Source organism: Xiphias gladius, chromosome 14, assembly GCF_016859285.1.
Source record: "Xiphias gladius isolate SHS-SW01 ecotype Sanya breed wild chromosome 14, ASM1685928v1, whole genome shotgun sequence".
Taxonomy (NCBI): Eukaryota; Metazoa; Chordata; class Actinopteri; order Istiophoriformes; family Xiphiidae; genus Xiphias; species Xiphias gladius.
In genome coordinates this window covers 14,966,698-14,993,458 of record NC_053413.1, presented here as the reverse complement: position 1 = coordinate 14,993,458, position 26,761 = coordinate 14,966,698, and the positions used below count along the sequence as shown (strand labels likewise).

The window sequence follows — 26,761 nt, the reverse complement described above, 5'->3', positions numbered from 1 at the left end:
AAACACACCGACAAACACATTGGTGAGAACATAACTTCTTTGGTGGAGGTAATCTTGTTACAGATCCCTTTAATTCTGATCAAGATACATACTGAGTGGGAGATTTTACAGTTGAAAAGTCAACCAAAAATCTCTCCAGTAAACAAACTATGTTATGGCATTTCTGTTCTGCAATTTCTTGTTATTCAGTGTTCTAATTGTAGTGGATAATATGGATAAAGTCATCTGTTATGGTATTTAATATCAAGGCACTGACATAAAATTGTACATTTTCTAGAAAATCGGTTGAGAAACCATTTCTGTTTCTAGTGTATGAGCATGAGTAAATAAGCAACCATTTGCTAACAAATTTTTCGCAACTTGTTTCCGCTGCCCCCAAGTGGCCAAAAAAAAAGGTTATTTTAGGTTTAAAGGGATAGCTGCCATAATAAAAATGGTATGTCAAAAACTGACAGCGAACAAATAACAACAGTATATACAGTTTCTTTATATTCGCCACCCCTACAAATTACCGTCAACTGCAGTATGGGAGCCACATGGCAGAAGTACTGAAGTGTCCAGAACAGGTTCCAGTATGACGAGTAGACATTTCACAAGGGGAAAACCGAGTGTTCGTTTTGGGAAAAATTAGAGTTACAGTGGCATGAAAAGGTTTGGGCACCCCTGGTCAAAATTTCTGTTACTGTGAATAGAAGATTAACTGATCTTCAAAGGCATAAAGTTAAAGATGAAACATTCTTTTCAACATTTCAAGCAAGATTAGTGCATTATTTTTGTTTTGTACAATTTTAGAGTAAAAAAAGGAAAGGAGCACCATGCAAACGTTTGGGCACCCCGAGAGATCTGAGCTCTCGGATAACTTTTACCAAGGTCTCAGCCCTCAGTTAGCCTGTTAGGGCTATGGCTTGTCCGCAGTCATCGTTAGGAAAGGCCAAGTGATGCAAATTTCTTCATAAATACTCGGACTCCCCAAACCACATCCTAACAATCAGCAGCCATGGACTCCTCTAAGCAGCTGCCTAGCTCTCTGAAAATTAAAATAATGGATGTCCACAAAGCAGGAGAAGGCTATAAGAAGATAAGAAAGTGTTTTCAGGTAACCGTTCCCTCAGTTCGTCATGTAATCAAGAAATGGCAGTTAATAGGAATGGTTGAGGTCAAGTTGAAGTCTGGAAGACAAAGAAAACTCTTAGAGAGAACTTGACTGCTAAGAGGTTTGACTGCTAAAGACCTTCAGGAAGATTTAACAGAGTCTGGATTGGTGGCGCACTGTTCTACTTTGTAGCAACACCTGCACAAACATGACTTTCAGGGAACAGTCGTCAAGCTGTGATACTTGCCAAGGGAGTTTTACTAAGTACTGACCATGCAGGGTGCCAAAACTTTTGTTTCGGGCCCTTTTTCCTTTTTTTGGGTTTATTTTGAAACTGTAAATGATGGAAATAAAAAAGTAATCTTGCTTAAAATATTAAAAAAATGTTTCATCTTTGACTTTATGCCTTTTGGAGATCAGTTCATCTTCTACTCACTTAACTATTCACAGTAGACCTGCGGTGCCCAAACCTTTTCATGCCACTGTAAAAGCTGATGGTAATCATCTGAACAGAAATCCTTAATTTAATATCTTTAAACCTGTACGTGTAATGTGGGGGGAAATGCTTTTTTTAAGGAGCCTGTAGGCACTACTGACAGACTACACAATATTTATGCATATTTTTCTATTTTTTTTTTAAGCAGAGGTGGTCACTGACTCGTACCCCCAGAATATCTCAACTGATCAAAAGCTTCAGCTCCGTCTGCAGTTTCTCTCATGCCTCCAGATGCAAAGTCAGGATTTTTTTCTACAAGAAGTTGGATTCCTTTATAGTTTATTTGGCTTCTTCTAATTTGTTTCTAGGAGGTGACTATGAGAATTATTGTTCAAATAAGGAGTCGACTCTACTCAGGCTTCCTCTCCTTGGTTGTTCCCATATGAATTTCTCTGGCTCCAGGATGCTGGTCAGTCTATCATTGGCCAATGTAGTTAGTTAGATGAATGTGAGTTGGATGATCTTTCAGTTTTAGACAAAAATTTAATTGCGTGTAAACAAACTTTCTTTTGTTGTAAAATAATTTTGCGCTGAACTGGAACACTACTCTTTGTAGGCATTATGGTCTATGAAAAACCAGTCAATAGCAACCTGTGGGAGGCAGGAGCTGAACTGGTTTAAAGGGTTGTGATGTAGGAGGCAAACTGACTAATGTAGATACAGAAGTTGGTCATGTGGGAGGTAAACTGGTTACAGATAACAGCTCATTTAACCCACAGGGTCCCACCTGCTGCTCTCCCAGGGGGCCGTGCTCCAGATGGCCAGTGATTGGTTTCACACAGGCCCAAGAAAGAAACACAAACAGGCCCTGTTTATACTCCTTGTGGGAGTTTGTCTGGTGCTGGTTGTGGGTTTGTATGTGTCTATGCTGTATGTGTGGGTGCATGGAAATGTCTTTGCCAACACGTAAAGATTCAGAAGGAAAGTGGAAATTGAGCGTAGATAAGTTTCATTTAGCGGTGTAGCGATGATAAAATGTAGACCGGTTACCAAACAGGAAAACCATCATTGCAATGTTTCACTGGTTAAAATCTTTATAAGTTGACAGATATGGGTCATTTAATTTAGGCAATACTTACAGCCATTATGGTTCTCTTTTGATGTACGTGAGGTGGAACTCCCCTCTAAATTGCCGTCATTTTGGGGTTTTCAGATTCTGTTTGCTTTTGTATTTTATGTGTTCAAAATTGGATTTTCGTATCAAATATGACCGTTTCGTTCTCAAAATTGAGAAAACGGGGTGTCCTGTTGTGTTTAGTACATTCATCTTTGAAACCGAATCTTAAAGTGAACTGACTATACTAAATGACAGTCAATGTTTGAGTCTTTTAGCAGTGCAGCTCCGCTCACTGGTGACTGAGAGCTGCATTGTCAATACTTCATTAAAGGCTTATTTATTGCAAAAGCCACAGAAACTATTATATAATACTGTTGCAAATAGCTGGCCGCTGAGCTATTGACCTTATAAACAACGCTTTTGTAGGCCAAGTTTTACAATGAACTGAACGTAACAGTTTAAACAGGCAACAGACTGAATGTACTGAACGGAAGAGTCAGAGTCAGCGATGAATGTCGTTGCAGTTCACCTACAGGTGTATTCAAGCCCGATGCCATTGCCTACTTTCCTGGTAGGCTTACAGTATCATGTACTACAGTGTCTCCAGTTCGATTTTGGATGCGGACCTTTGTTACATGTCTCTCAAAAATAGTCAAACTGTCTCCATCAGGTTGCTTTAATTAACAGCATTTTTAATCAGTTGCAAAACCTGTTTACATTTCAATCCTGACATGTTTATGTTCATGCAGCAGCTGTTAGTGTCTCGTCTTGCACCTATTGGCTGATCCCTCTGGGATTTTGCTGTGTGGCTTATTGATGAGGCAGTGCTGCTGTCTGAATGTGATTTATAGCCGCATCTTGCTTAAATGCTTCCCAGCACATTGGAGGTTGAAGTGCAGGGAGATGAGCATCCAGACAGTGGATGGTCCTCTACTTGTCAGTCAGAGCCAAACCTAAACAGCTGCTCTGCTCCTGTTCACATGAGCAGAAGGAGCAAGTCGTGATGCCCATTTCAATGAAGATTGGGGGGGTGGGGTGGAGGATTTGGAGTGGGACTAAAAAGGAGGTGGTGCGCAAAGCAGTGGAGGAGAGATGTTGCAAGTTGTAGTATACACAAACTTAAACGTGCCATTATCAGGCAAACATTGTAAGGGAGAAGAGAAATGAGACGACCAGTGAGTCTGGAGGAATCGTGATGCTCATCTTAACGTGGCATGCTTGAAAGATCACTTTAATTACCCAAAAAAAAAAATAAAAAAACCCCACCCATGTTCATGCCATACCACTGCATTAAGACTCACTTCCTTTTCCTCAGCTATAAGCACTGAGTCGGAGCTGTTAACTAGAATGTACAAATGTCTTCATTGTTCTGTACTACATATGTCAGTTAAGTATAAACTTGCAGTAAAGTGGTCAGTTGTACTAAACCTTGCTGATTTTGTGCTGAGAAATCAGCACTCAACAAAAAATGTTAAAATAGTGACCTTCAACTAGCATTTCAGACATGAGCCAGTTAAGCATGCGCTTTTGACAAGCTTTTATTTAAAAGAAAATTTTGGCCAGATATGGCTGCCAGCAGCCCATCATCATTTTGATTTGGTGTTGGGAGCAGATGTAGTCTTCTGTTCAATCAGGATCACCTCTCTGCTTGAGACTAGAGCCCTCTGGTTTGAGGACACTTTCCTCACTGCAGCCACTGCTCTCCCTGGAGAAAAAAAAACAAAAAAAAAAATGACATGTCACTTTACATCTATGTATTCTCACAATAGTGAATCAGTTTTGATTCCACTCAATTTAAACACAAAAGTTTGGACCTCCCTGAATTTTATGACATGGCCAAAGTAGCTGTATTTAACCGCATTGACAAGCATTTTAATATTGTTATTTTATATAAACACAAATGAAATTTAGTGGCTGGCGTAAGGTGCTACTCACGTTGCCGGTGGCATGGCTGTTCACAAGAGTTTGTTCTGCTGGGATAACACACTGCTGTAGCACAGTGGATGAAGACCTGAAATGAGAATGCAAGTTGATTTTTATTACACAAAATTGAGGAAACTAGTGTTACATTTCAGTTATTGAAACTAATGTTAAAGTGCTAAACTGTACCATGTCCTTCTGAGAGGTAAAGGTGGTTTGATCCACAAATGTGAACAGCTTGATGATGAAACGTTTGTAGTGTGATGGGTAAGGAAGCCCAGAGGAGCCATCCACAGGCACCACTGTTGTTATGTAACGGTCATCATGGTAGGGACAACTATATCCAAGAATACCTCAGGTTAATATCAAACATGAACCCAAGATGCTGGAAGTTACAAAAATTTTCCAGTGATTAAATTCATATTCTTATGTTTATACCCATCAACCAGAAGGTCCCATTGTGGCAGGCTGTGAGGGTTAGGGGTGGAGGTGGCCCAGCAGTGCTCCAGGGTCAAGATAATGTTTGGATCAGACCTCTCCAGGATTCGCACCTCAACATACACAGGCTCCCTCAGCATTTTAGTGATGGGATAGTTTGCTGGAGTGTAGAAGGAGCTATACGCTGCCTCTTCTGGAACCAGGAGAGGCCAAGTGTCAGTATATAAAATTGAGCAATTCTGAATTAGCTGGTATTGTTATAAAGCTCTTGTGCTGCTCACCCTCCACACATCCCTTTGAGTGACACTGTCCGTTGCCCAGTCTGAGCTCTGCTCTGAGGGGTCCTGCAGCTGCGACTGGCACAGGAGGTGGAACTGCGTTCACCTCCATGACAAGAGCCTCCACAGTAGCACCAGAGTATCTACACTGGAACAGCAACCTGTCAGGAAAGGGCAGAGGACCCAACATCTCAGGAAACCTCAGCAGTGGAGCAAACTCAAAGGCTGATTGATTTTATGTCAACTCACTCAAAATGACTGTCCCTGGTGATTGATCCTCTGGGGCCAATTCCCACTTCATATGAAGACGACATGTGGTTCTCGTACACCACATAACCATCTTCCTCCTGCAGAAAAGTAGTGTTGAAATAGATTCAAAGATTTAATATAAGCTTTTACAGTTTGGGTCATAATTAAAAATCCCACTTATCCTACATTTCTTCATTCTAAAGTGAGGCTGGCTAAGTTTTTTTTGGCATTTTGCCTTTAGTGGACAGGTGAAGACAAGAGAAATAAATGGGTTATGTCTTGGAGTAAAGGTCCCAGCCCAGTTTTATTTTTTAACTGAATACATTCAAGTTTTGGAACTTAAAAAAAAAAAAAAAAAAATTATTTTGGCTACAGTTACATGGATGTAGACTCAGCTATGATATTTATAGACTGAATGATAATTTTAAAAATTTAAGGAAATAACTTGAGCCTAAAACTTTGTCAGCACATCAATTTAAAAAAAAAAAAAACAACAACAACAACCCACCCACCTTGATTGTAGTACCACATGCAGTCACAGGGAACTGAAAGATGGCAAAGGCAGAGGTGACACCAACAGGGGTACAAGAGGGGTTGTTAGTTTCCAGCAGGCTGACTGAATCCACAGATATGTGGGGCAGAGTGGCAGCTTGAGCCACCACCACCACAAACTGGCCATCCCTGGTACACTGCACAGTCACTGGGTGAGAAGATGACAGATGAATTTCACTGATGTAGTTCCATTTTTTTTTTTTTATTACTCACCATGTAGTGTTTGCATAAGAGGCACTAGAAACTGCACGAGAGCATAGATACCTGCTTTCCCGTAGTAGCACTGCTGCCCATCAAAGCAGCAGTTTATGCTCTCACACTGCTCGGCTGCGATATCTGAAGTCCCACACTGGATCTTCTCACTCTCCCCCACCTGGCACTTATCAGAGGGAGCTGAAGGTGGAGGAACCTTCAACGGTTGCTGAGGCAGCCGAGAAGGAAGAGGAGGTTGATGTTTCTGCAGAGGCAGCGTCCAGTAAGGCTGGGCAGTAACATCACAAGCTGAAACAAAAACTAGCACCACACCAAACAGACACTTGAAAAGCTCCATTATGGTGGTAGTAACCACACACTGACCAAAGCTGCAACAACGGCACCTGTTGCCTCCGACGCAGGCTTTATACACGATTGATTATGTGTAATCTTCAAAGAGCACTGCCCCTCATCGTTAGGGAGTCAACTGTGTGGCAGCCCTGCAGAGTTATCAGCTGGGAGCTGACAGGTGGAGCTTATTGTCTGCTCATCTGTCTGAAAAGGAGTCATGGCTGTTGAGTCAAAGTGGAGTGGATATTTTTTTTCTAAAAGAGACTCGGGAAAAGCTGTGAATTTCGCACAGTTGTGAGTTGAAGTCGGTACATTTCGTGACACCTGGCTCTGTTTACTCTGTGACCTAACACCCTATTAATGGAAAAAACTACTGCTTCAAACTGCCATTTCTTTCACTGCCTCCCACCTGCAGTACCTGAACAAAAGCTCTCTTTTTCTGTCTTTCATACACACAGATGTATGGGCGGTACACCCAGGAGCTGGGTGTGTATGCCAAGGAGGAAGCAGCCCGCCTAAGGGATGGAGGAGCGCGGGACGGCGGAGGACTGCGGCGGAACACCAGCGTGCGCAGTCGTGCTGCAGATCTGCTGGAGTATGAGAAAGACCCCTGTGCAAAGTGCCAATGTAAGTGATGATCATGTAACATATCCTCTTCGGAGTGTGCCTGCAGAATGCAGGTAGTGAAGTGCACAGACATGTCCTGAAGGTCAGACCAGAGCAGTATTTAATGCACGTTAACAAAATGGATCTTGTGTGTGTGTCTGGCCCTGCAGTAGCCTTGTGCAGCAGATTGCAGCGCTCAAGCAAGCGTGAAAGTTGTGTGAAAACACTGACTCCTTAAAGTACAGCAGAGAGGCTACCTGACGCAAGGGAGCAGGAGAGGATGTGAACACAATTACATGTGACTGATCTGAGCAATGACCTCCAGCCAATAGGGCTGTGTCAATGTCAGACTCAGACAGCCCCCTCTGCCGGCTGCCAGTGGCCCACCGTGTACACGCCTCTGTGTGTGTGTAGAGATGATGCTCTGCTCTGGGTGTATTTTTGTTTTTGTGAGCGGAACTCTGATCTGAACTGTCAGATTATTTTATATCTAGCCTTCCCAGTTGACTGCAGATGAGGGAGTGGCACCAGAAGACAGCTCCACTTAAGACTGATGTACGCAACAATAACAGAGTGAAGGATTGTGACTGTGTGTGTGTGTGTGTGTGTGTGTGTGTGTGTGTGTGTGTGTGTGTGTGTGTGTGTGTGTGTGTTTCCTCCAGTTGTTCTTATTTTTCTTTACACTTTAGTCATCCTTCATTTATGCAGGTTACCGAAATTAAAGGGATCATTTTGCAAGTCAATAGAGTGGAAATGCATTTCTAAAAGGGTCAGTTCACCCAAATTAATTTACTAGAACTTCGGGGGGGGAGTTTTTCACTCACTGTAAAAGAACAATTCACGTTGAAGTCGGGGGATTATCCACAGTAATAGTAAAAGAGCCTTTTTTATTTTATTTTTTTTCAATGCTGTGAGCTCCACAAATGAAATTTCCCTCACCTGCTCGGTATTGATGTGGTGGATGAAATTTAGAGATGGATATCTTATAACGTAGTAAAATAAAACCCCAAATTAGCTCCCTGGGCTGAAATGTGTAGTCCATTATTTGATTAGTTGATCAACAGAAAATTATTTTCCAGTTATTAATTGAAAACACACTATTAAATAATTTGTCATTGTCTAGTAAAAATGCCAAAAATTCACTGGTTTTGATAGTCTTCTTTCTTTCTTAGTCTTCTGTGATATTAAGTTAAATGTCTTTTGGGTGTAGGCTGTTAAATCTGCTTAGAAATCTCACTAAAAAGATGCTCTTTGTAACAGCAATCTTTGTAACCCCAGAAATTGCATTAGAATTATAACTTTTTGAAATTTTCTTCAGTATCAAGGTAGTCGAGTACTAGTTGTCAGTACATCCATGGATACATTGCACACAGGGACTTCTAATAAGTAATTCAGCATACTTTTAACGGTGCCATCGTGCCAAAATGTAAACAAAAACATACAAAAAAAAAAAAAAAAAATGGGGCTTAAGTTGTAGCCCACAGTGTAACTCACTGAATCTCCCAAATTATGGGAAATGGGAAATGTAGTTGCAGTTTTTATTGATTGTTTGTTTCTTGGAGGGCCCACAGTGTTTGACTTTTTGAGAAAATAACTGACAGTGATGACTGATAATGAAAACAGTCTTAGTTTAAGTACAAAAATCAATACACAAAGTCTTAACACATATTGGATAATCTCAGAAGAAGGGAGAAAAGGAAAAAGGAGAGTGAGGCCGAGTCTTTGCTCTGACACGTGCTTGCACAAGTGAGCCCGTGTGGCTGTTTTCCAGGCTCCGTCTCTGCCTCTTTGCCCTTGTGACTAGTGATTTGATTAAAGCTCGATAAATTGCACCATAGGTGAAAGCTACACTATATCAGCTCAGCCTCGCTCGCTGGCTGTAATGGGGGCCATTTAAAACAATCACTCTCAGATCATGAGCCAGCCAGAGTGATTTGCGTGCTCACTGTCTGCGTGCTGTTTGCTCATAGCTCAAAAGGCGTTTATATTTTTGGACTCATCTCTGGATAGACGCTCAAGCTGGACGGGTTTTGCTTTTGTCTTGTTAGGTAATGTGTAAGGAGAGAACCCTCAGATTTGATGGAAGTGGGAGTTGTAGTGTTTTTCCTCTCATATATACGTGTGTGGGAACATCATCTCTGTGGGTGATGGACTACGAGTGTGTGCCTCGGTTCAGATCAGTAACTGAAGCTGCAGCTTTTGAACAAGGCAGCCTACACATGCTGCTAAAGGCTCCACTGCCGGTCTTCATGGAGAGCTAAATACGTACTGCCTCACTGTGTTTATTTTGACTCATGGGGTGAATCTTTCTAGGATTTCATAGCTGACGTTTCTCAGATCTCTGTCCACCAGTTACTCCGCGGATCAGCATCATGTACTGTGTCACATGTTGTGTACGTCACCTGAAGCCAAACATCGAACATGTCTGGCTTGGGGTGTGATTTTTTTTTTTTTTTTTTTTTATTATGGGATCAGAAGAAGACATCTGTGAATGCCACTGAGCCTGCGGATGTGAGTGCAAGCCAAGACACACATGGAAGTATGGCATGTGCCAGACAAAATGGGAGTGTGTGTGTGTGGGTGGGAGGGGGGCAGAGAAGCTGTGGGAATGGGACTTTGCCCAGCTTCTCTCACATGAACTGTGGGAGGGGAAAAAAAAAAAAAAAAAAAATCACACCCCAAGCAAATATACACAGATCGATTTCTCTCCCTCTCTCAGTGAAATGCTCCTTTTTTTTTTTTTTTTTTTTTTTTTTTTTGTAAACTCTGTATCCACTGTGTGACAGGTTTGTCTTCACATGTGTGTTTGCCTGTGTACTCCGCGTGCATGTTCTGTCGGCTACTTGCCATCAAGCAGGTGGCCTGGCTACTGGACAGCTTGCCCCGTCATGCACACAGTTGTGCCCCACCTCCCTCGGGATACTCAGCATCCCCCCCATGACCTGAATCCTGCACCAGAAAGACTGCTGCAATGTCTTTTTTTTTTTTTTTTTAAATTCATTACTTTGTCTATTATATCTACACGGTATCATTTTTTTTTTTTTTTTTTTTTTTTTCTTGGCTACAAATCCCATGTAAAAGGAAAAAAAAAAAAAACCAAAGTCAACGATGTGTGAATCTCTGTGAATTCTTTCTGACTTCCCTATACTGTCTGTGGCATTTCGCCCCAAGCCTGTGGGTTCGTATAGAAGACATAAATTTAAAAAAAAATTAGTCATGAATATATTTACTCTCATTTTTCAACAACGCTCAGTAATTTCCTAAAACAACTGGGAACTGTAGCTTTCAGTAAATGTTAAACATCCGTTGGAGACTATTTTCAGCCGCACAATGTGCGTCAGTGCTCATGTTCATTGCATCAAAGGAACACATCACCAGACCTGCAACTATTTGTCATTAAATCAGTCGATTCACTGAAAATAGATCGCAGATTAAATAAGTAGTTTTCCAGGCAAAAATACCCAATATTAGAGGGTTCCACCTTCTCAGAACTGAGGACTTACTGCTTTTACTTGTCTTACATTAGAAAACTGAATATTTTTGGACTGTTGTACAGACAAAGCAAGACGATGGCGATCCGATGCCATAACCTTGAACTCTGATTGAAAAAATAATAGGCAGATAGTTAACGATGAAAATAATTGTTCCAGCCTTACATGTCACGAAGTACAGCGTTTTTTTTGTTTGTTTTTTTTAAATAGTTTTTGAACAGAAAGTAATGGAAGCCTGTGGCACTGAAGAATCTATGTCTGGCTCTGTCTTCCCAGGCAAAACTCACAGCTTTAGTAGAATGGGATTTTTTTGACAGTAAGAAAATATAACACAAAATCACCAGCTTTATCCTTTTTAAGCAGTATGGTCTGCCTGGTCTATGTCTTCCTGTCTCTCTCTTTCCCATCACCCTGTTTTTCCGTCACTGACACATCTGTTGCTCTGTTGGTTTCTCCTAATATTTGACAGTTTTCTCCATGACGAGCGTCACTAAATGACTTCCAACCAGGATGATTGGGTATCTTGACTGTAGCGTTTTTTTTCTGAAATATGGATCTGGCAAATGTGTTAGTAGCACATTTTTAGCTTCTCTGGGGACGGCCACATCCATGACTGCTCTGGATATCGAAGTGAATTCCAGGCTTTGGCAGTGTCCGCAGACAAGAGAGAAGAAATTAGTCCAGTGATGCTTCTTTTAGCTGACCTAGCTCAGAGTTATAGATTATAATGTAATGGCAGAATTTATAACTGTGACCCAGCTTTGTTTTGTCTCTGTATTCTCATATTTGAGGTGGCTGAGGACAGAGTGATTGTTCTTTCACTGCTCACTAGTACCTGGTAAATACACAACACCTCTCTGTCCACTCTACTCACTGTGTTTATCAATCCCCAGTCTTCTTTAGTTTTCGCCTAAAAACGGATCCTTTTATTCACACAGCATGAGAATAACTGGTTGTTTTTCCCCTCTCTTTATTTGTCCCCATAAATAATTAGAGGATTCATATCCAATCATGACTTTTACTTCCACCAAGCTACACTAACGTCATGTTTTTTTTTATTAATTAATTTATTCTTTTTCAGGCATCCCTCAAAGAAGTGTCAATAAACATCATCTCATTGAGTCCTCACAAAGACAAATTAAATAGAAAAAATAACACCAGTGTGTTTACAGTGTGTCACAAAATAGACGTCAATTCACTACTGCTTGTCTATAAATCTCTCATCTAATTAAGGACCAAAATACATCTCATGACTATGATTTTCTGATATGAAGCCCTGCTGCCTCTCAGATTCATCTAAACATACATCATAAAATAATGAATACAATGAATATAGTAATACTTCTGGAAATTGCGCTGAGAAAACATTTATAGATTTAAAACACTAATGTCTCTTTGTGGCTATTTTCAGTTAATTAAATACCTGACAATTGTACATCCAGGCAAACATACCTTGAATCCAGTATCCCATAAATCAGACTTCCTCATTGATCTGCAACAGTTAATATGCTGGTGCAATTTAATTGATAATATTAAATTGTATGGTGATTTATATATATGAAAATATATTTCTTATATATTATTATATTGCACAACTATTCCTTGCACTTATGCCTTAACCTTTCTTGTAATTATTTTTCATGATTATTTTTACATTTTATCTTTTAAATTTCTTTAAAATTTCCCTTTTAATTTTTGTTTCAGTATTATATTGTAGGTACAATCAGTGTTCTCTTATGGAATTTTTTTGTTTTTTTGTTTAATGTATTTAATGCGTTACAATATGTACATATAAAGCACTTTGAATTGCCTATGTGTATGAAATATACCTGTTTTGTCTTCCCTTGCCTAAATCCTTCCATTCGTTCCCTTTCTCCTCTGTCGTTACATATTCGCCTCTTTCTTCTCCTTCCTCTCTGACACTGCTGGTTCTTTGAGTCTCATACCAACATGTGTCTCTCTGGAGTCCCATCACACGTTGAAGATTTATTCCAGAGAGTTTACCGTTGCTTTCCTTCAGCCTCTCTTTTGTCTTTGTCACGGTGCCCTCAGTGTGTGCGTCTCGCTGCCAGAAGTTCCTGATCTCGCGGGTGGGCGAGGACTGGATCTTCCTCATTCTGCTGGGGCTGCTCATGGCTCTGGTCAGCTGGGTCATGGACTACGCCATCGCCTTCTGCCAAGAAGGTAGGAAAGAGACAGACAGTCAGAAGGAGAAGTAAAATGTTAATACAAATTGACTGGTGTACTGCCCGCTGAGTTATATTGATTTTGAACAGTAGCAAACAAAATGGCTTTTATTAACATTTAAAGGATCAATAAATATGGTTTTACTCCCACGTAGCACCACATTCACCAAATTCAACGCTGACACTCAATTAACTCGGTGCTGAGATTTCTGCTTTTAATAACCAATTTAACTAGACAGAAAATTTTGACCTGATTTTGACCTTAATACAATTGTAAATTCCTAAGTACAGATTACTTTTTGATTATTTTTCTTTTAAATTAAAGTTTTAGTTTCTCTTTCTATTGTCAATAAGATATGGTTTTTTTTGTTTTTTTTTTAAATGATTTTTTTTTTTTTTGAAGGTGTTGGAACATTCATCCATGTATACATTTGTATATTGGAAAAAAAAATCTTAAACTGTTTTTCTGCTTTGTGTAGCGTTTCCCCAGATGTGTCGTACAAGTGTGAGGAACAGGGAAGTAGAAAGCAGGGAATTGTAGCAAGAGAGGGAAAAAAAGTCTTCAGAATATTACATTTTGCTGGGGATTTTTTTCTCCTTTCTTGGAGAGATTATTCACCTGTGCATCAAGAGCTCCTTTTACACCCAGACCAATTTTGATGAATCTGAAAACATAGGCAGACAACAAACTTCATCACAGCCAACATCTGTTAAAGAGCGGGGCGGACATTCTGGTTTAGTCCCCTCCTGCTCTCTGTGATCACCTTACAACTTATGGTTTAGTCATTTTCATTTATGTATTTTTCTGTTTTGCTACCCAACTACTGAGCGAGCAGAAAATAGGGATCTGATTGATTGCCACTCATAAACACTGTCAGTTAACTAGGCAAACTGACAATCAAGTCACTATTTTACGGCCGCAAAGTTGTTTAACAAAAGAAACATAGGTACAGCTCAATAACAACAAATACTGTATATTGTGTGGCTGGCAATACTGACATTTAAAAGGAGAGATCACATAGGGTCCTAAAGGGTTTGCGAGATTAGCAACATAGGAAAGAGGAAAAAACAAATCTGTTCGAATCTGTTCACAACTGATAAACCTTGATAGATGTATGAATTGGTCATTAAAGGATTTAGTTTTCTACTGCATCATACTGTGATGAAGTTACTTATGTGTGTGTATGTGCAGCACAGAAGTGGATGTATGGTGGACTGGACAGTAACATGCTTCTGCAGTACATCGCCTGGGTCACCTACCCTGTAGTGCTCATCACTTTCTCAGCAGGATTCACACAGATACTGGCACCTCAGGCTGTGGGTAAGATACACGAGTGCATGCACGCACACACACACACACACACTTAAACAGTTTATGCATAAAGATATGTATCCATATCTCTAATTCATGGTCACATTTCTGTGTTTGAATAATGTAATTTGCCCTATAATGCACCATAAGGCATCCAAGGACATGTGCTGTACGTTTCTCAGTGGTCACGTCTGCAGGAAATCCATTAAAATTATACCTGTGATGAGATATGGAAAACAATGATTATTAAACAGCTTTTCCCCTCACCTCATCCCCCTTGCTCTTCATTTATTCTTCTCATCCCTCTCTCTGTAATTGCTCTCTTTCAACTCACTTTTCCTCTCCACTCCATCATCCCACCTGGCATATCTCTGTTTTGATTTTGCAGGTTCAGGTATTCCTGAGATGAAGACGATTCTGAGGGGGGTGGTCTTGAAGGAGTATCTGACTTTTAAGACGTTTGTGGCCAAAGTCATTGGCCTGACTTGTGCCCTGGGCAGTGGGATGCCCCTCGGGAAGGAGGTAGAGGTTTTATTCTTCTTTCATCTCTTCTGATCACTGTCTTCTTGGCTGTACAAATTACACAAGACAGTTGGCTTAACAGTTTTTGAAGTTTCCTGCTGGGAGGATAGAATAATCTTGCAGTATCATTAACGTCATGGCTGCAAAAATATAAAACAGATTTACTGTTAAGGTTCAATCTTGCAGAGGTTTTAAATAATGCCCCTGAACTTGAGTACACTGCTGAAATGGGCTTTCAGTCCTATTCTGTCGGCTAACATCCTTATCTCTCTCCCGTCCTCCCTCTCAGGGACCCTTCGTTCATGTTGCCAGCTTGTGTGCTGCTCTCCTTAGCAAATTCATGGCTGCTGTTTTTGGTGGGATTTACATGGTGAAAATGGTAACTACATTAAAACTTTTAAACAGATTTTCACGCACACACAGACGCACAACTTCAAACTTGTTTGAGTTACTGAGCTTTGAGGACATTTCCTGATTATGCCTCTTACAGATTGCAGCTACCCGACATTTCGCGAATTAGGTTTATGTCTCTGATCAGTGTATTCCAGACTTATTTTTGTGATAAAGCATGACTGTGCCTACTTTAGAAGACAGTGTTGTCATGTAATATTTCTTAAAAGTTGGGGGATTTATCATGATGCACATACATTACTGTGCAAAGGTTTTAAGCGCTAAAAGGAAAGTGTGGATGCTTTAAAAAATAAATAATGCCACGAATACTTTATTTATCAATTAACTTCAAATGAATATTTGCTGTGACCACCCTTTGCCTTTTTAAAATAGCACCAGTTCTCCTCCGTACACTTATGCACAGTTTTTCAAGGTACTTGGCAGGATGATTGATCCAAGCATCTTGGAGAACTTGCTACAGTTCTTCTTTGGACTGAGGCTGTCTCAGTATCTTCTGTCTCTTCATGTGATAACAGACTGACTCCATGTTGTTGAGATCAGGGCTCTGTGGGGGCCAGACCATCTGCCGCAGGGCTCTTTGTTCTTCTTGTTGGCCACTGAAAATAGCTCTTTATGACTCTGGCTGTATGTTTGAGGTTGTTGTCATACTGCCCAATGAATGTAGGACCAATCAGACGCTTCCCTGATAGTACTGTGTGATGGATACGAATCTAATCATTTAAAGTTCCTAAAACTTTCACACAGTACCGTATAAAACATGCTGGTTTTTAAAGGTTGATTCTAATTGGGTTTTTTTGTTTTTGTTTTTGTTTTGCCAAATTTGATTGTGAATAGGTAAAAAACTAAGTAAAAGGATTTCAGTATTCTCCAGCAGGCCACAATCTGGGGAGATAAAATTTATAGAGTTAAACAATTAAATGAATAAATAAAAAATGAAATTCCATTCAAATTGGTCAGTTTCATAGGTGAATTCTTTAGTAGTTCTAAAATCAAAAAATGATTTAAAGTGTTGTTCCTCAAAATCTGCCTCATTTACTTTTGTATAATCGTTTGAGGTAACGATGATTAATTCAGGACTTGAATAAATCCTCATTAATTTAATTAATAATGAATGAATTGAACCTGTTCGGTAGCTGGGCGTTATACTGTATCTCTTTAGATGTTTTGCCAGTTGCCCCTCACTCAAAACTGTAATTGCTGTATTTCTTTTTTTTTTTTTTTTTTTTTAACCTGTTTTTAATCAAGGGAAATTTCACAGAGACTGATGATCTCTTTTTCAGAAATACTCTGTTCACACTCACGCAATTTGATGTACACCAGTACAACCACAGTCTGATCTGTTGGCCAGTGACCCTCTCCACTGGAGCAATTAAGTGTTAAGGGCCACCTCATTAGCCATCTCTAATTTGGGGACCTTTCTATCACTAGCCGTTTCTTTGACCATCAGACCAGCTCCGCCCTTTATGCCTCTCTACTTAATGTGCCAAATTGTGGTTTCCAATAAGACATTTGTTTTAATGTACCTTGAGGGACTTATTCCAAATATTGATGTTTACCATTGATGATTAATATAGTAGAAAACGTTTATATGATCTATGTTTGGCCAGTTATTTGCAAACAATAAAATGTGCTCAGAAATTCACGGAACATCAGCAATGGTTTAGGTTGGATTTTTCCTTTAACCCTTAAACTAAATTAAAATAATAAATACAACAATACAAGACAATTAAATTAAATGGCATTCAGAGGCTATTTACATTACTGTATTACATATAACATGACTTGAGAATTGTATATGAAGCTGTGCACATATATATTTACAGAGGTAAGAGTCAAGTTGTACACCTCTGCAGGCCTTATTGAGGTTTAATTGTTATAGATGTAACATATAAAATATACATAATATAAATATAGTTCTAGTTGTTATATAGATATAACAGTGAATACGAGATATACGTGAAAAATAGAGTTGTGTTATACTGTATATAATAGAAGCCAATACGAAATGGAAGAGAAAAGCCAAAAATGAGTAAAAAGAAGGAACTGCTGCAACAGGCTTCCAAAAAAGGGGCTTGAAAGAAACAAGACCAGGCAGATTTGACCAATTTCAGAGGATCTTCTTCATGTTTCTGTTCTACACTTTGGTCCTCGTCAGTATGTACAAAAGAAAGAGAAATAACACACAAACTATGAAAAGTCTTTGACATTTCCTTGACTTTCTGCCACTCTCCAGGACACACTCTCGCCTTCACTCATGTGAGAACTCACCCTGGGCTCCTGTCTATTTCTACACTGGAAAATGTGCTGTGCGTCTCCTACTGGGAGAGCTCTCCTCTGTGTACCAACAACACCGACATCCCCATCAGTAACGGAGGAAGATAGACTACAGTGATGTGGAGGAAGAAAAACGCGTGTCAGCATAGTTAGAAAGACTCAAATAGTCCAGGGGCCAACTACGGCCATTAAACATAATCTGTCTGGGAACGTGTTAGTTTAGTCCACCGTGGAATCAAGACTGTGTTTGCTGAAGCTCATTTGCTGCTTGTTTGATTTTGTGTGGTTTGGATAATGAGTTGGATGTCTTTCAGGAGGAGGATAAAAAAAAAGGTAACCTCTCCCCTCGCACAGATGGCACTCACACATATTTCTGTCTTTTTTTTTTTTTTTTTTTTTATGTTTCACTTTTACTGCTAAAGGAAGAGCCCTTTGAGGGAAGCAAGGTATGAATGCATGAGTCAGATAGTAACTTTATTACCAATTCCATCAACATTAATAATCCATGCTGCCCATTTCAGAGGCTGAGATAGATTGATGCCTTTCCATTTGTCTGTGCTATGTTTGATTCTGTTCAGTGAACCGTCACAGCGAGGCATCGATCTGTGTTGCCTTTGCTTCAATGCAAACATCTCATTCCATGATTTCAACACTCAATCCTCTGTTTTCAATTATGGCCTCCCATATCCCATCGCTCATATTTGTAATCTCATCAAATGTAAGAAGATTCAGCAATAGCTTTTTGTAAACAGGTGGTGACTTTGGTTTTTCATGAGAAATGCATCTGTTGTGTATTTTGTGTTTGTGGCATTTGCATGTATATGTACACTTGTTGGGATTTGTGTGTCTGTGTGTGTGTCTGACTCTGTTCGGACAGAACGAGTTGAGGAACACAGAGATGCTGTCGGCTGCGTGTGCAGTGGGTGTGGGCTGCTGCTTTGCTGCCCCTATTGGAGGTAAGACAACATGGCTGCAGCCTCGGATTGAATGGTATCTAATAATGATAGAAAATTATGGGAGCTGATTAGATGAGAATATTTACCCCGGAAGCAGCAGAGGATGTCAGTCTTGGTCAGTCCATCAATCTAATTCTGATTCAGAGCAATGTACTGTATCTCACTGGTCAGACTGATATTAAATTCAGTATTTATGTCAAAGGATATTTCCCATTGTTTTAGATGACCCAGTTACAATTCCTCTAGACAGGTCAAAAAATTTTCTCTCAATCAACACTTTAGTCCATATCAAGTTATCTTTAATGTGGCATAATCAATATCTATGTGAACACACATAGCAGCTGGCCTTGGCTTTAAGGAGCTTTATAGAGAGTTTTAGCACATTGTTTAGTCGTTTTGATTCATTCCCACCACTCATGTTTTCAGCTCTAAAAACCCACAGTACAGTACCTTGTCAGCACCAAACAGCAGACAGACACAGTTAGCATGTAGCCGGTGCACATAGTGGAGCATTTAGCGGCTAAAGAACTAGATATATCCTTCAGGAGTTGGTAGAGACCAAAAACAGAGCTATCAAGTAAACACGACTCCAGATGAACAATAATGTTGCTCCATAACATTTCAATATGTAAATAAGCAACAGTTTCACCATATTAACTTAAAAGGTGATAATACGACAGTGTTGTGTTCACAACTTGTTTCTGCTGCCCAAAATGGCCCAAAAAAGTTTGCTTACATATCCAACTACTCTGCTGTAGATATTCCTCGACTCCAGAAGATGAATCCTTGCACTGATGAGCCAAAGCATTATGACCGGAATGGTCTGACTGTTTTTGCGGCTACGCAGCCCCACATGCAGCAGGGGGAATGTGTCCCAACACATTCCTCCTGCTGCATATGGGACAAAATTTTCTGTGACTTGTGCCACAGTAGCTCTCCTGTTTGTTCAGACCAGTCGGTATAGCCTTTGTTGCCATTGCGTATCGATGATGCGCTGGTCAGTGGTTTGTCCCTCCTCGGACCACTGTTAATAGATACTTATGCTGGCGGGAAGTGCGCCACGAGTCTTGCTGTTTTGGAGATGCTCTGACCCAGTTGTATGGCCATACCGATTTGGCCATTGTCAAAGTTGCTCAGGTCTGAGGCAACATGTTGACTACAAGAACCAACTGTTCAGTTATCACCTAATATATCCCAGATCTTGACATGTGCTGTTGTTAAGGATCACCGTTATTTGCTTCATCTTTGAGTGGTCATAATTGTTTGGCTCATTTGTGTAGAATTTTGGTGACCTCCTTACCTTTCCTCTTGTGCCACTGTCAGGTTTGAATTTACCCTAGATCAAAATCATCAGTCTGTTATTTGTTCAGTCAAACACTTTTGTACTGGGCTGAGACATAAACACTTGAGCTTTTAGAAGCCTCTGTCACTAGCAAGGCTTTAGACTATAAGTTTTGTTGTAATGTGTGTGTCCAGCCTTGAGTGTGAAAGTTAATGTCTAATCTTGGAGATAATAGTTTGACAAGGTAATCTTAACTCAAGGTCCTTGCTAGCTTTGTTTACAGATCTTTTAGCTTTTTTTTTTTATCAGCGTCTCACATCACTGTGATAATGAAGACCAAAAAAGCCAGCAAGAAAGCCTTGAGTCATGATTTTTTTTGTCAGATTCTTGTGTGTATTGTTTGTGCAGGGTAGAATAGAATAGATGCTTGTGGCTACACAACATGAAGCAAGTGAAGCTTGTTTTTGGCACATGATTGACACTTCTCCTCATTCATTCTGATCATACTGACATACAGTATAGTATCTACTACACATTCAGTAACCAGACAGGATTCAGGAGGATTCACAGACATGTTATGGAGCTTGTTAGCATTTTCAAAACAATGAGCAACACAAACGGGTGATTTTAGAAGGTGGAAGTTACTGTGTTGGCTTATTTCAAGGTGTGCTAGATACTAATAATGACTGGCGAGAGCTGCCTATAAGTGTGGAGGCCTGTGGGATGATGTGCTAAAACTTTTTTTTTTTTTCTTCTGCTAAGTCAGTGTTACCAAAACAAAAACTTAGAGCTAGAGAACTTAGAGCTGAAACAGTTGATTATTTGATGCTTTCCTTTGCTATGAATAAGATTAAACAAAATGTCTTTGTGTTTTAGACTGTCACGTTACCTTGGGCTTTGGGAAATTATAACTGGCATTTTATACTACTTTCTGATCTTTAATAGACAAAATGATTAATTGATTAATTGGGAAAATAATCCAAAGATTAACCGATAATGAAAATAATTGTTAATTGCAACCCTAATAATGATGCTTTCTGGGACGTGATTAAAGTGGGATCAGGAAATAGTTCTGTAAAGTTTTTGTGTGGGATTAAAGATGCGTGTTTCTGCGATGCAGGGGTGCTGTTTAGTATTGAGGTAACTTCAACATTTTTTGCGGTGAGGAACTACTGGAGGGGCTTCTTTGCTGCCACCTTCAGTGCCTTCATATTCAGAGTCCTGGCAGTGTGGAATCAGGAGGAAGGTAAAACATAAGAAAATATCACTTGTTCTATGACTTCATCAATGTTCCTTTCCTACCTTTTTTTGATGACGATATTTGTGTTTGTTTATCTCTGTTTGTTTGAGACTTACCTGTGTCGTCATGTGTTATCTGAAACAATGATAATAAAGATCTAAAAATTTGATCTGAAACAAGAAATACTGAATATGATATTATCAGTCACTGCAATGGGCAAGGGTCAGTACTATCATTTAAAATGATTAAAGCATCACAGAATAATTTATATTATATCATACCTATTAGTATTATTATTATTATTATTATTATTATTAGTAGTATTAGTAGTAGTAGTAGTAGTAGTAGTAGTAGTAGTAGTTGTTGTTGTTGTTGTTGTGTATACTGGATATCAGAGTAATGTAATTAACATTGTTGTACAGTCTCCACACAGTGAGAACAATTTTCTTTTTCCTCAGAGACCATCACTGCTCTCTTTAAGACCCGTTTCCGTCTGGACTTCCCATTTGACCTTCAGGAGCTGCCAGCATTCGCCATCCTCGGGTGAGTCTGTTTCTCTGGACCAACACCACATCGAGCTGATCCCAGAGCAGTTTGGTGCCTGAGTTAATGAGGAGATCTGAGCTGTCATTCAGCCTCTCCTTCCACATTCATATTCCTGTTGAAAGTCTGAAGGTTGATTTGTATTCAATGAGAAGGGCATGAAATTAACTTTTTACTCTGCTGATTACAAGTAGAGCCTGTATCAAGATCACCACGCGCCACATTTGATTTGTGTGATGCCAAAATGTTTTATTAGAGAAAACAATAAATTAACATTGGTTGGCTTTTCTGTCTAAGAGCCTTAGAAAAGTGGTTGACTGTATTTCGGTAGAGGAGTGATTCTTTTTCAGGCTTTGTTTTGTCCCAGGATGCTCTTCTGTTTCACGTTCAACAGGCCAAACAGGTGTGTCTTTGTCTGTAGGATTGCCTGTGGTTTTGGTGGCGCTCTGTTTGTCTACCTGAACCGGCTGATTGTAGAGTGCATGAGGAAACAGAAGACTATAAACAAGTTCTTGCTGAGGAAGTGAGTATCTGAACCCTCATGTTACACAGAACCTTTACACTTTTGTGGATAAAACCTATGTCCCTTTTTCCACCTTAAAGGAACCGTTTGACATTTTGCAAAATGCATTTGTTGGCTTTCATACTGAGAGTTAAATAATAAGATTGACACAACTCTCATGTCTATACAGTAAATACGAGACTACAGCCAAGGGTCAGTTAGCTTAGCTTAACACAAAGTCTTGAAACAGAAGGAAACAGTTAGCCTGGCTTTGTCCAAAGGTAAGAAAATCTGCCTACTAGCACCTCTAAAGCTCTAACGATGCTGGTAAGTGGAGTTATTTATCTTCGGACAGAGCCAGGCTAGCTGGCAGTTACAGTCTTTGTGCTAAGCTAAGCTACGCTAACTGGCTCCTGGCTCTTGCTTGATATTTAACAGACAGAAAAGAGAGTGCTATCAATTTTCTCATCTTACTCCTCCAGAAATCGAACAAATGTATTTACCTAAAATTTTGTACTGTTTCTTTAAAATCACAATAAATATTTCAACATGTTAAACTGTAATTATACCTAATGTGCCCATAACTTTTGTTTAATATTGGCTTGGTGTCTTACGTCACAATGTTAGTAGTGGGATACTTAGGTGAAGTCCTTTGATAAATTGGGTCAGTTTCACCCACATTGCAGGGAGCTATTTATAGCCTTTCCATCCTCACCACCCAGAAATCAAGTATGCACATACAGTGTGACAAGTGCACCCATTAATGACCCCTCAGTCCCTCTCTTCCTGTCAGGCGTCTGGTGTACCCTGCTCTCGTCACCCTGCTGGTCTCCACTCTCACGTTCCCTCCGGGCTTTGGGCAGTTCATGGCTGGACAGGTGAGAAGAAAATAACTTTCACACTCTTCTGACAGTATGAAAGCATGTTTCTATTGTTGATAAATGATTGATTGATCATTTTAAATGAAGTCAGAATTTGTGTCGGGTTGTGGGTCATTTTTTGTTCCTCATATTTTATAGCTTAAGCTACCCAGTGCTGTCATGTTTTCCGATGGATTATTCTTAAGACGAGTTATAGCCAAAGAGTGTGTGCAGTGCCTGGAGCTTAAAATATGTTAGCAAAATGTAAATCAAATATTTTCGTTTCTAATGAATTTTTGAACTAATGCAACCAAGAGAAAACTGATGTTTGCCACACTGCAAACTCATCCTGCATCACAAGCCTTTTAGTTTCAGACTCTCATAACAAGAAAAAAAAAATGCTGGCCGGTTGAGTTTTTTTTTTTTTTTCCAGTGCAGTTTTCCTGCTTTTCAGATAGTGATGCACATTTATGTGAAGTTCTGAAACAAGACGGAATAAAACACATTGCTGCACTCGTATCAAGAAAGTTATATTAATATCAATATTTGAAACAAGCAGCGCTGTGCTGGAAGCAGGTGAAATGATCTAACCCTGAAAGGAGAGTTTTAGTCATGCTAGCACAGCTCTAGGGACGATTCTGTCAGTCAGCTGTTCCACCACTTTGGTTCCGCCTGAAATAAATCAACATGAAATTTTCATGAAACATTGTCATGAAAACTTCTAGTCATTCATGGTTCCCAGAGGATAAACCCCCATGATGTTAGTGATCCTTTTCCTCTTTCGCCACAATCATGTCAAATTTTCAGTTTGTCCAATACTTAAGTTTATGACCAAATACCTTGAAAACAGTGACATTCTCATCAGTCTACACCTACTAAAGGTCATCATGTTAGTATTGTCACTGTGAACATGTTAGCATGTCAGTGTTAGCATTTAGCTCAAACCAATGCTGTGTCTAAGTACAGTCTCAGAGCTGCTAGCATGACAGACAAGTCTTAGTTTTGTTTTCACACAAATTTAAAACCCAACAATATCCCAAAGTGACCAGTTAAGACAGAGTTTTGTTTGTTTATTTGTTTGCAGAGCAAAAACTGACAGTTCAGTATACTGTATTTCACCAGGATATTCCCCTCAGTATCATTACTACATTCTAGGGAGCCCTGGGCAAATACATTAAATGCTTTTTAAAATAATTAAAAACATATCAACCAGTATTGAAGACATGTCGTTGACTCAGGTATACAAGATGTCCAGATTTCAGTTTACATTTGAAAGTCTGTCCAGTAGTTTGTTCCCGTGTAAACACGTCTGGGTGATTTCAGAAAGCACCACTAACACAACAAGCTGCTCTTGAATGCAGCATTTTGGCTGCAGGGATTTCAAGGGGATGCGGATCCCACCAAAGTCTTTGCTGCTGACCGTTTGCTGCTCCTAAACAGGCCAGTCAGGTATGACGGTGCAATTCACAGAGATTCAGATAACTTTTCCTCCTTGTTTCGACCTGTCAGCTGACACAGCATGAGTCTCTGGTCGCGCTGTTCGACAACCGTACGTGGTGCCGCCAGGGCGTGGCCGAGGAGTTTGACTACATCAGCCACCACCATGCCTGGAAACACCCCCAGGTCAACGTCTTCATCACACTCATCCTCTTCATCATTATGAAGGTAGGCCTTGGCAACATGTAGCATTTGATGATGATGTATCGATGTTTATTTCTTCTCAAACAAACGTGTCTCTCCCTGTTTCAGTTCTGGATGTCTGCTGTGGCCACCACCATGCCTGTTCCATGTGGGGCCTTCATGCCAGTTTTCCTTATTGGTGAATAAAATCTACTTTTCTATTGGTTTCTCCTGTAGCTATAAGAACCCCTTAAGATAACTTGTTTCTGTATCTGTTGGTGATGGACAGGTGCAGCATTTGGCAGACTCGTTGGAGAGATCATGGCAGCCATGTTTCCTGATGGCATACATGCTGATGGCAGTGTGTATCCCATAGTTCCTGGTGGCTATGCTGTAGTTGGTGAGTGCTCTAAATCTGTTCTTTATATATATATGCTGCACTTTAATTCACCATTTTGTGTCTAATTTGCCGTCATATCTAATTTTCCGACCACTTCTCACCCCTCCTCTCTCCTGCGTGATTGAAATCGCTGCTGCTGCAAAGCTGCAGCCATTTTTATCACTTCATACCAGCTTATAGAAAGTGACTGATGAAAATTGATTCCACTTAAGTTGAACATTACATTTTGGACCGGAGTAAAATATAAAACTGTTCAACACAAAATTGCCACATTCGTGTCTCACTGGTTAGTGCGACAGGATGGCGTTATGTGTTATGAATTAGAATGACATCCTGCAGAAAATCCTGTTTGGATTTGCAGTCTTGCTTTAAACTCTTCTCTGATTAATCGTTTCTGATTACTTTTCACAATCAACATTGCGTAATGAACAGTCTAATTTTCAATTCCTGTCGAAAACATGATTGATCATACACTAAATCCTCCCCTATAAACTAAATATGATGGGCTGTAAAGAGAACAGACAAATAATGATTTCTCTTCGCTTCCCTCCTACACAGGTGCTGCAGCATTGTCTGGCGCAGTCACTCACACTGTATCCACAGCGGTCATAGTGTTTGAGCTGACCGGTCAGATCTCTCACATCCTGCCTGTGATGATTGCCGTCATCCTGGCCAATGCAGTGGCCCAGGCGCTCCAACCATCTCTCTACGACTCCATCATCCGCATCAAGAAACTTCCTTATCTGCCTGAGCTGGGCATGGGACATCACGAGTGAGTCAGTGTGTCCAATCTGTGTCCCTGCTTGTTCTACCCACCTGTTTGTTTGAATTCCCAGGAGACACTTGTCCTGCGTTTCTTTATTCTTTCCACAGTGATTATGTGCCCCCATTTGTTCTATGTTCCACTACTTCGCTTCTCTCTTCACTTCTTTCTGCCTCTCTTGCCTGTCGTTTCCTTCCCTCTCTTAGTTCCACTTCTTCCCGCTCCCCCTTCTCATCACTTAACCTCTATCTTCTCCCCTCCCCCACGTCTCAGGAAGTATAATATCCGTGTGGAGGACATCATGGTCAGGGATGTGCGCTACATCACTCTTAACTCTTCCTATCGGGACCTGCAGGAGATGCTGCTGACTGGTCAGCTCAAAACACTGGCCCTGGTGGAATCCAGAGGTAAGTGCATACACAATATATGTATTGTACGCAGCTGTTTTTCATGGTTTGTTCTTGGGCTCTTAGTTCCAATTAAGAGAAATCTTCATACTCCTGGATACAATTCTGTTTAAACAAACTCTCCTCCAACTTTGTGGAAACCGTATAGGGGAGGCCCTTTCCTGTTTCAGCAAGCGATGCCCCCATGCACAACACAAGGTCAATAAAGAAAAGGTTTTCTGAGTTTGGTCTGGAAGGACTTGACTGCCTTGCACAGAGCCCTGGCCTCAACCCCATCCACCACCTTTGAGATGAACTGTGATCAGCCAGGCCTTATTGCCTAACATCAGTGTCAGACCTCACTAATGTTGTTTATGCTGGATGGGAGCGAATCCCCGCAGCCAGTTCTAAAATCTTGTTGAACATTTCATTCCAAAACCACAGGCATAAACACGCTGCTGTAACAGCCTCCACTCTTCTGGCTTCAGGTTTTCCACAATTACATACAATTTGGCTGTGATTTTAGTCCAGACACTTATGGCCGCTCTTACAAGTCATGTATTTCAATCTAAAATCCATCTTGAAATAAATAAAATGTACTAACTGGGTTCAACTTACATTATAGCAATCTATTAATGTTACAGGATGGAGGACTTAAGTCAGTCGAATTCACATGTCTGATAAGATTTTGAAAAAATGTCTTAGAAAAGAAACATTCACTTCAAAAATATATGCAACGACGGCCAATTATCAAACCTTAATACTTTTTTGTTATGTAACG

The 26,761-nt window shown here is 40.2% G+C and overlaps 2 protein-coding genes across 3 annotated transcripts in view; one reads left to right on the top strand and one right to left on the bottom strand.

Moving 5' to 3' along the window:
- The window catches only part of clcn2a (chloride channel, voltage-sensitive 2a), a 43,805-nt gene that overhangs the window by 6,684 nt on the left and 10,360 nt on the right, over nt 1–26,761 (top strand). The window contains exons 2-17 of one of the 2 annotated variants that reach the window (XM_040142792.1): nt 7,085–7,253; nt 12,776–12,907; nt 14,102–14,230; nt 14,610–14,743; nt 15,033–15,113; nt 17,851–17,874; nt 18,306–18,384; nt 20,787–20,912; nt 21,365–21,449; nt 21,871–21,972; nt 22,745–22,829; nt 24,321–24,476; nt 24,561–24,630; nt 24,721–24,831; nt 25,390–25,603; nt 25,868–26,001. In XM_040142792.1, the coding sequence (XP_039998726.1) occupies nt 7,085–7,253; nt 12,776–12,907; nt 14,102–14,230; nt 14,610–14,743; nt 15,033–15,113; nt 17,851–17,874; nt 18,306–18,384; nt 20,787–20,912; nt 21,365–21,449; nt 21,871–21,972; nt 22,745–22,829; nt 24,321–24,476; nt 24,561–24,630; nt 24,721–24,831; nt 25,390–25,603; nt 25,868–26,001 (1,831 nt within the window). The other variant, XM_040142791.1, reaches the window with a different exon arrangement.
- On the bottom strand, nt 4,166–6,692 carry LOC120798509 (zona pellucida sperm-binding protein 4-like). Its single transcript, XM_040142793.1, has 8 exons — nt 6,348–6,692; nt 6,044–6,231; nt 5,532–5,629; nt 5,286–5,443; nt 5,005–5,197; nt 4,756–4,903; nt 4,582–4,657; nt 4,166–4,351 (listed from the first exon to the last, which is right to left on the bottom strand). Exons 1-8 carry the CDS (start codon nt 6,631–6,633, stop codon nt 4,233–4,235), a joined length of 1,266 nt encoding a protein of 421 aa, XP_039998727.1. The 5' UTR covers nt 6,634–6,692; the 3' UTR covers nt 4,166–4,232.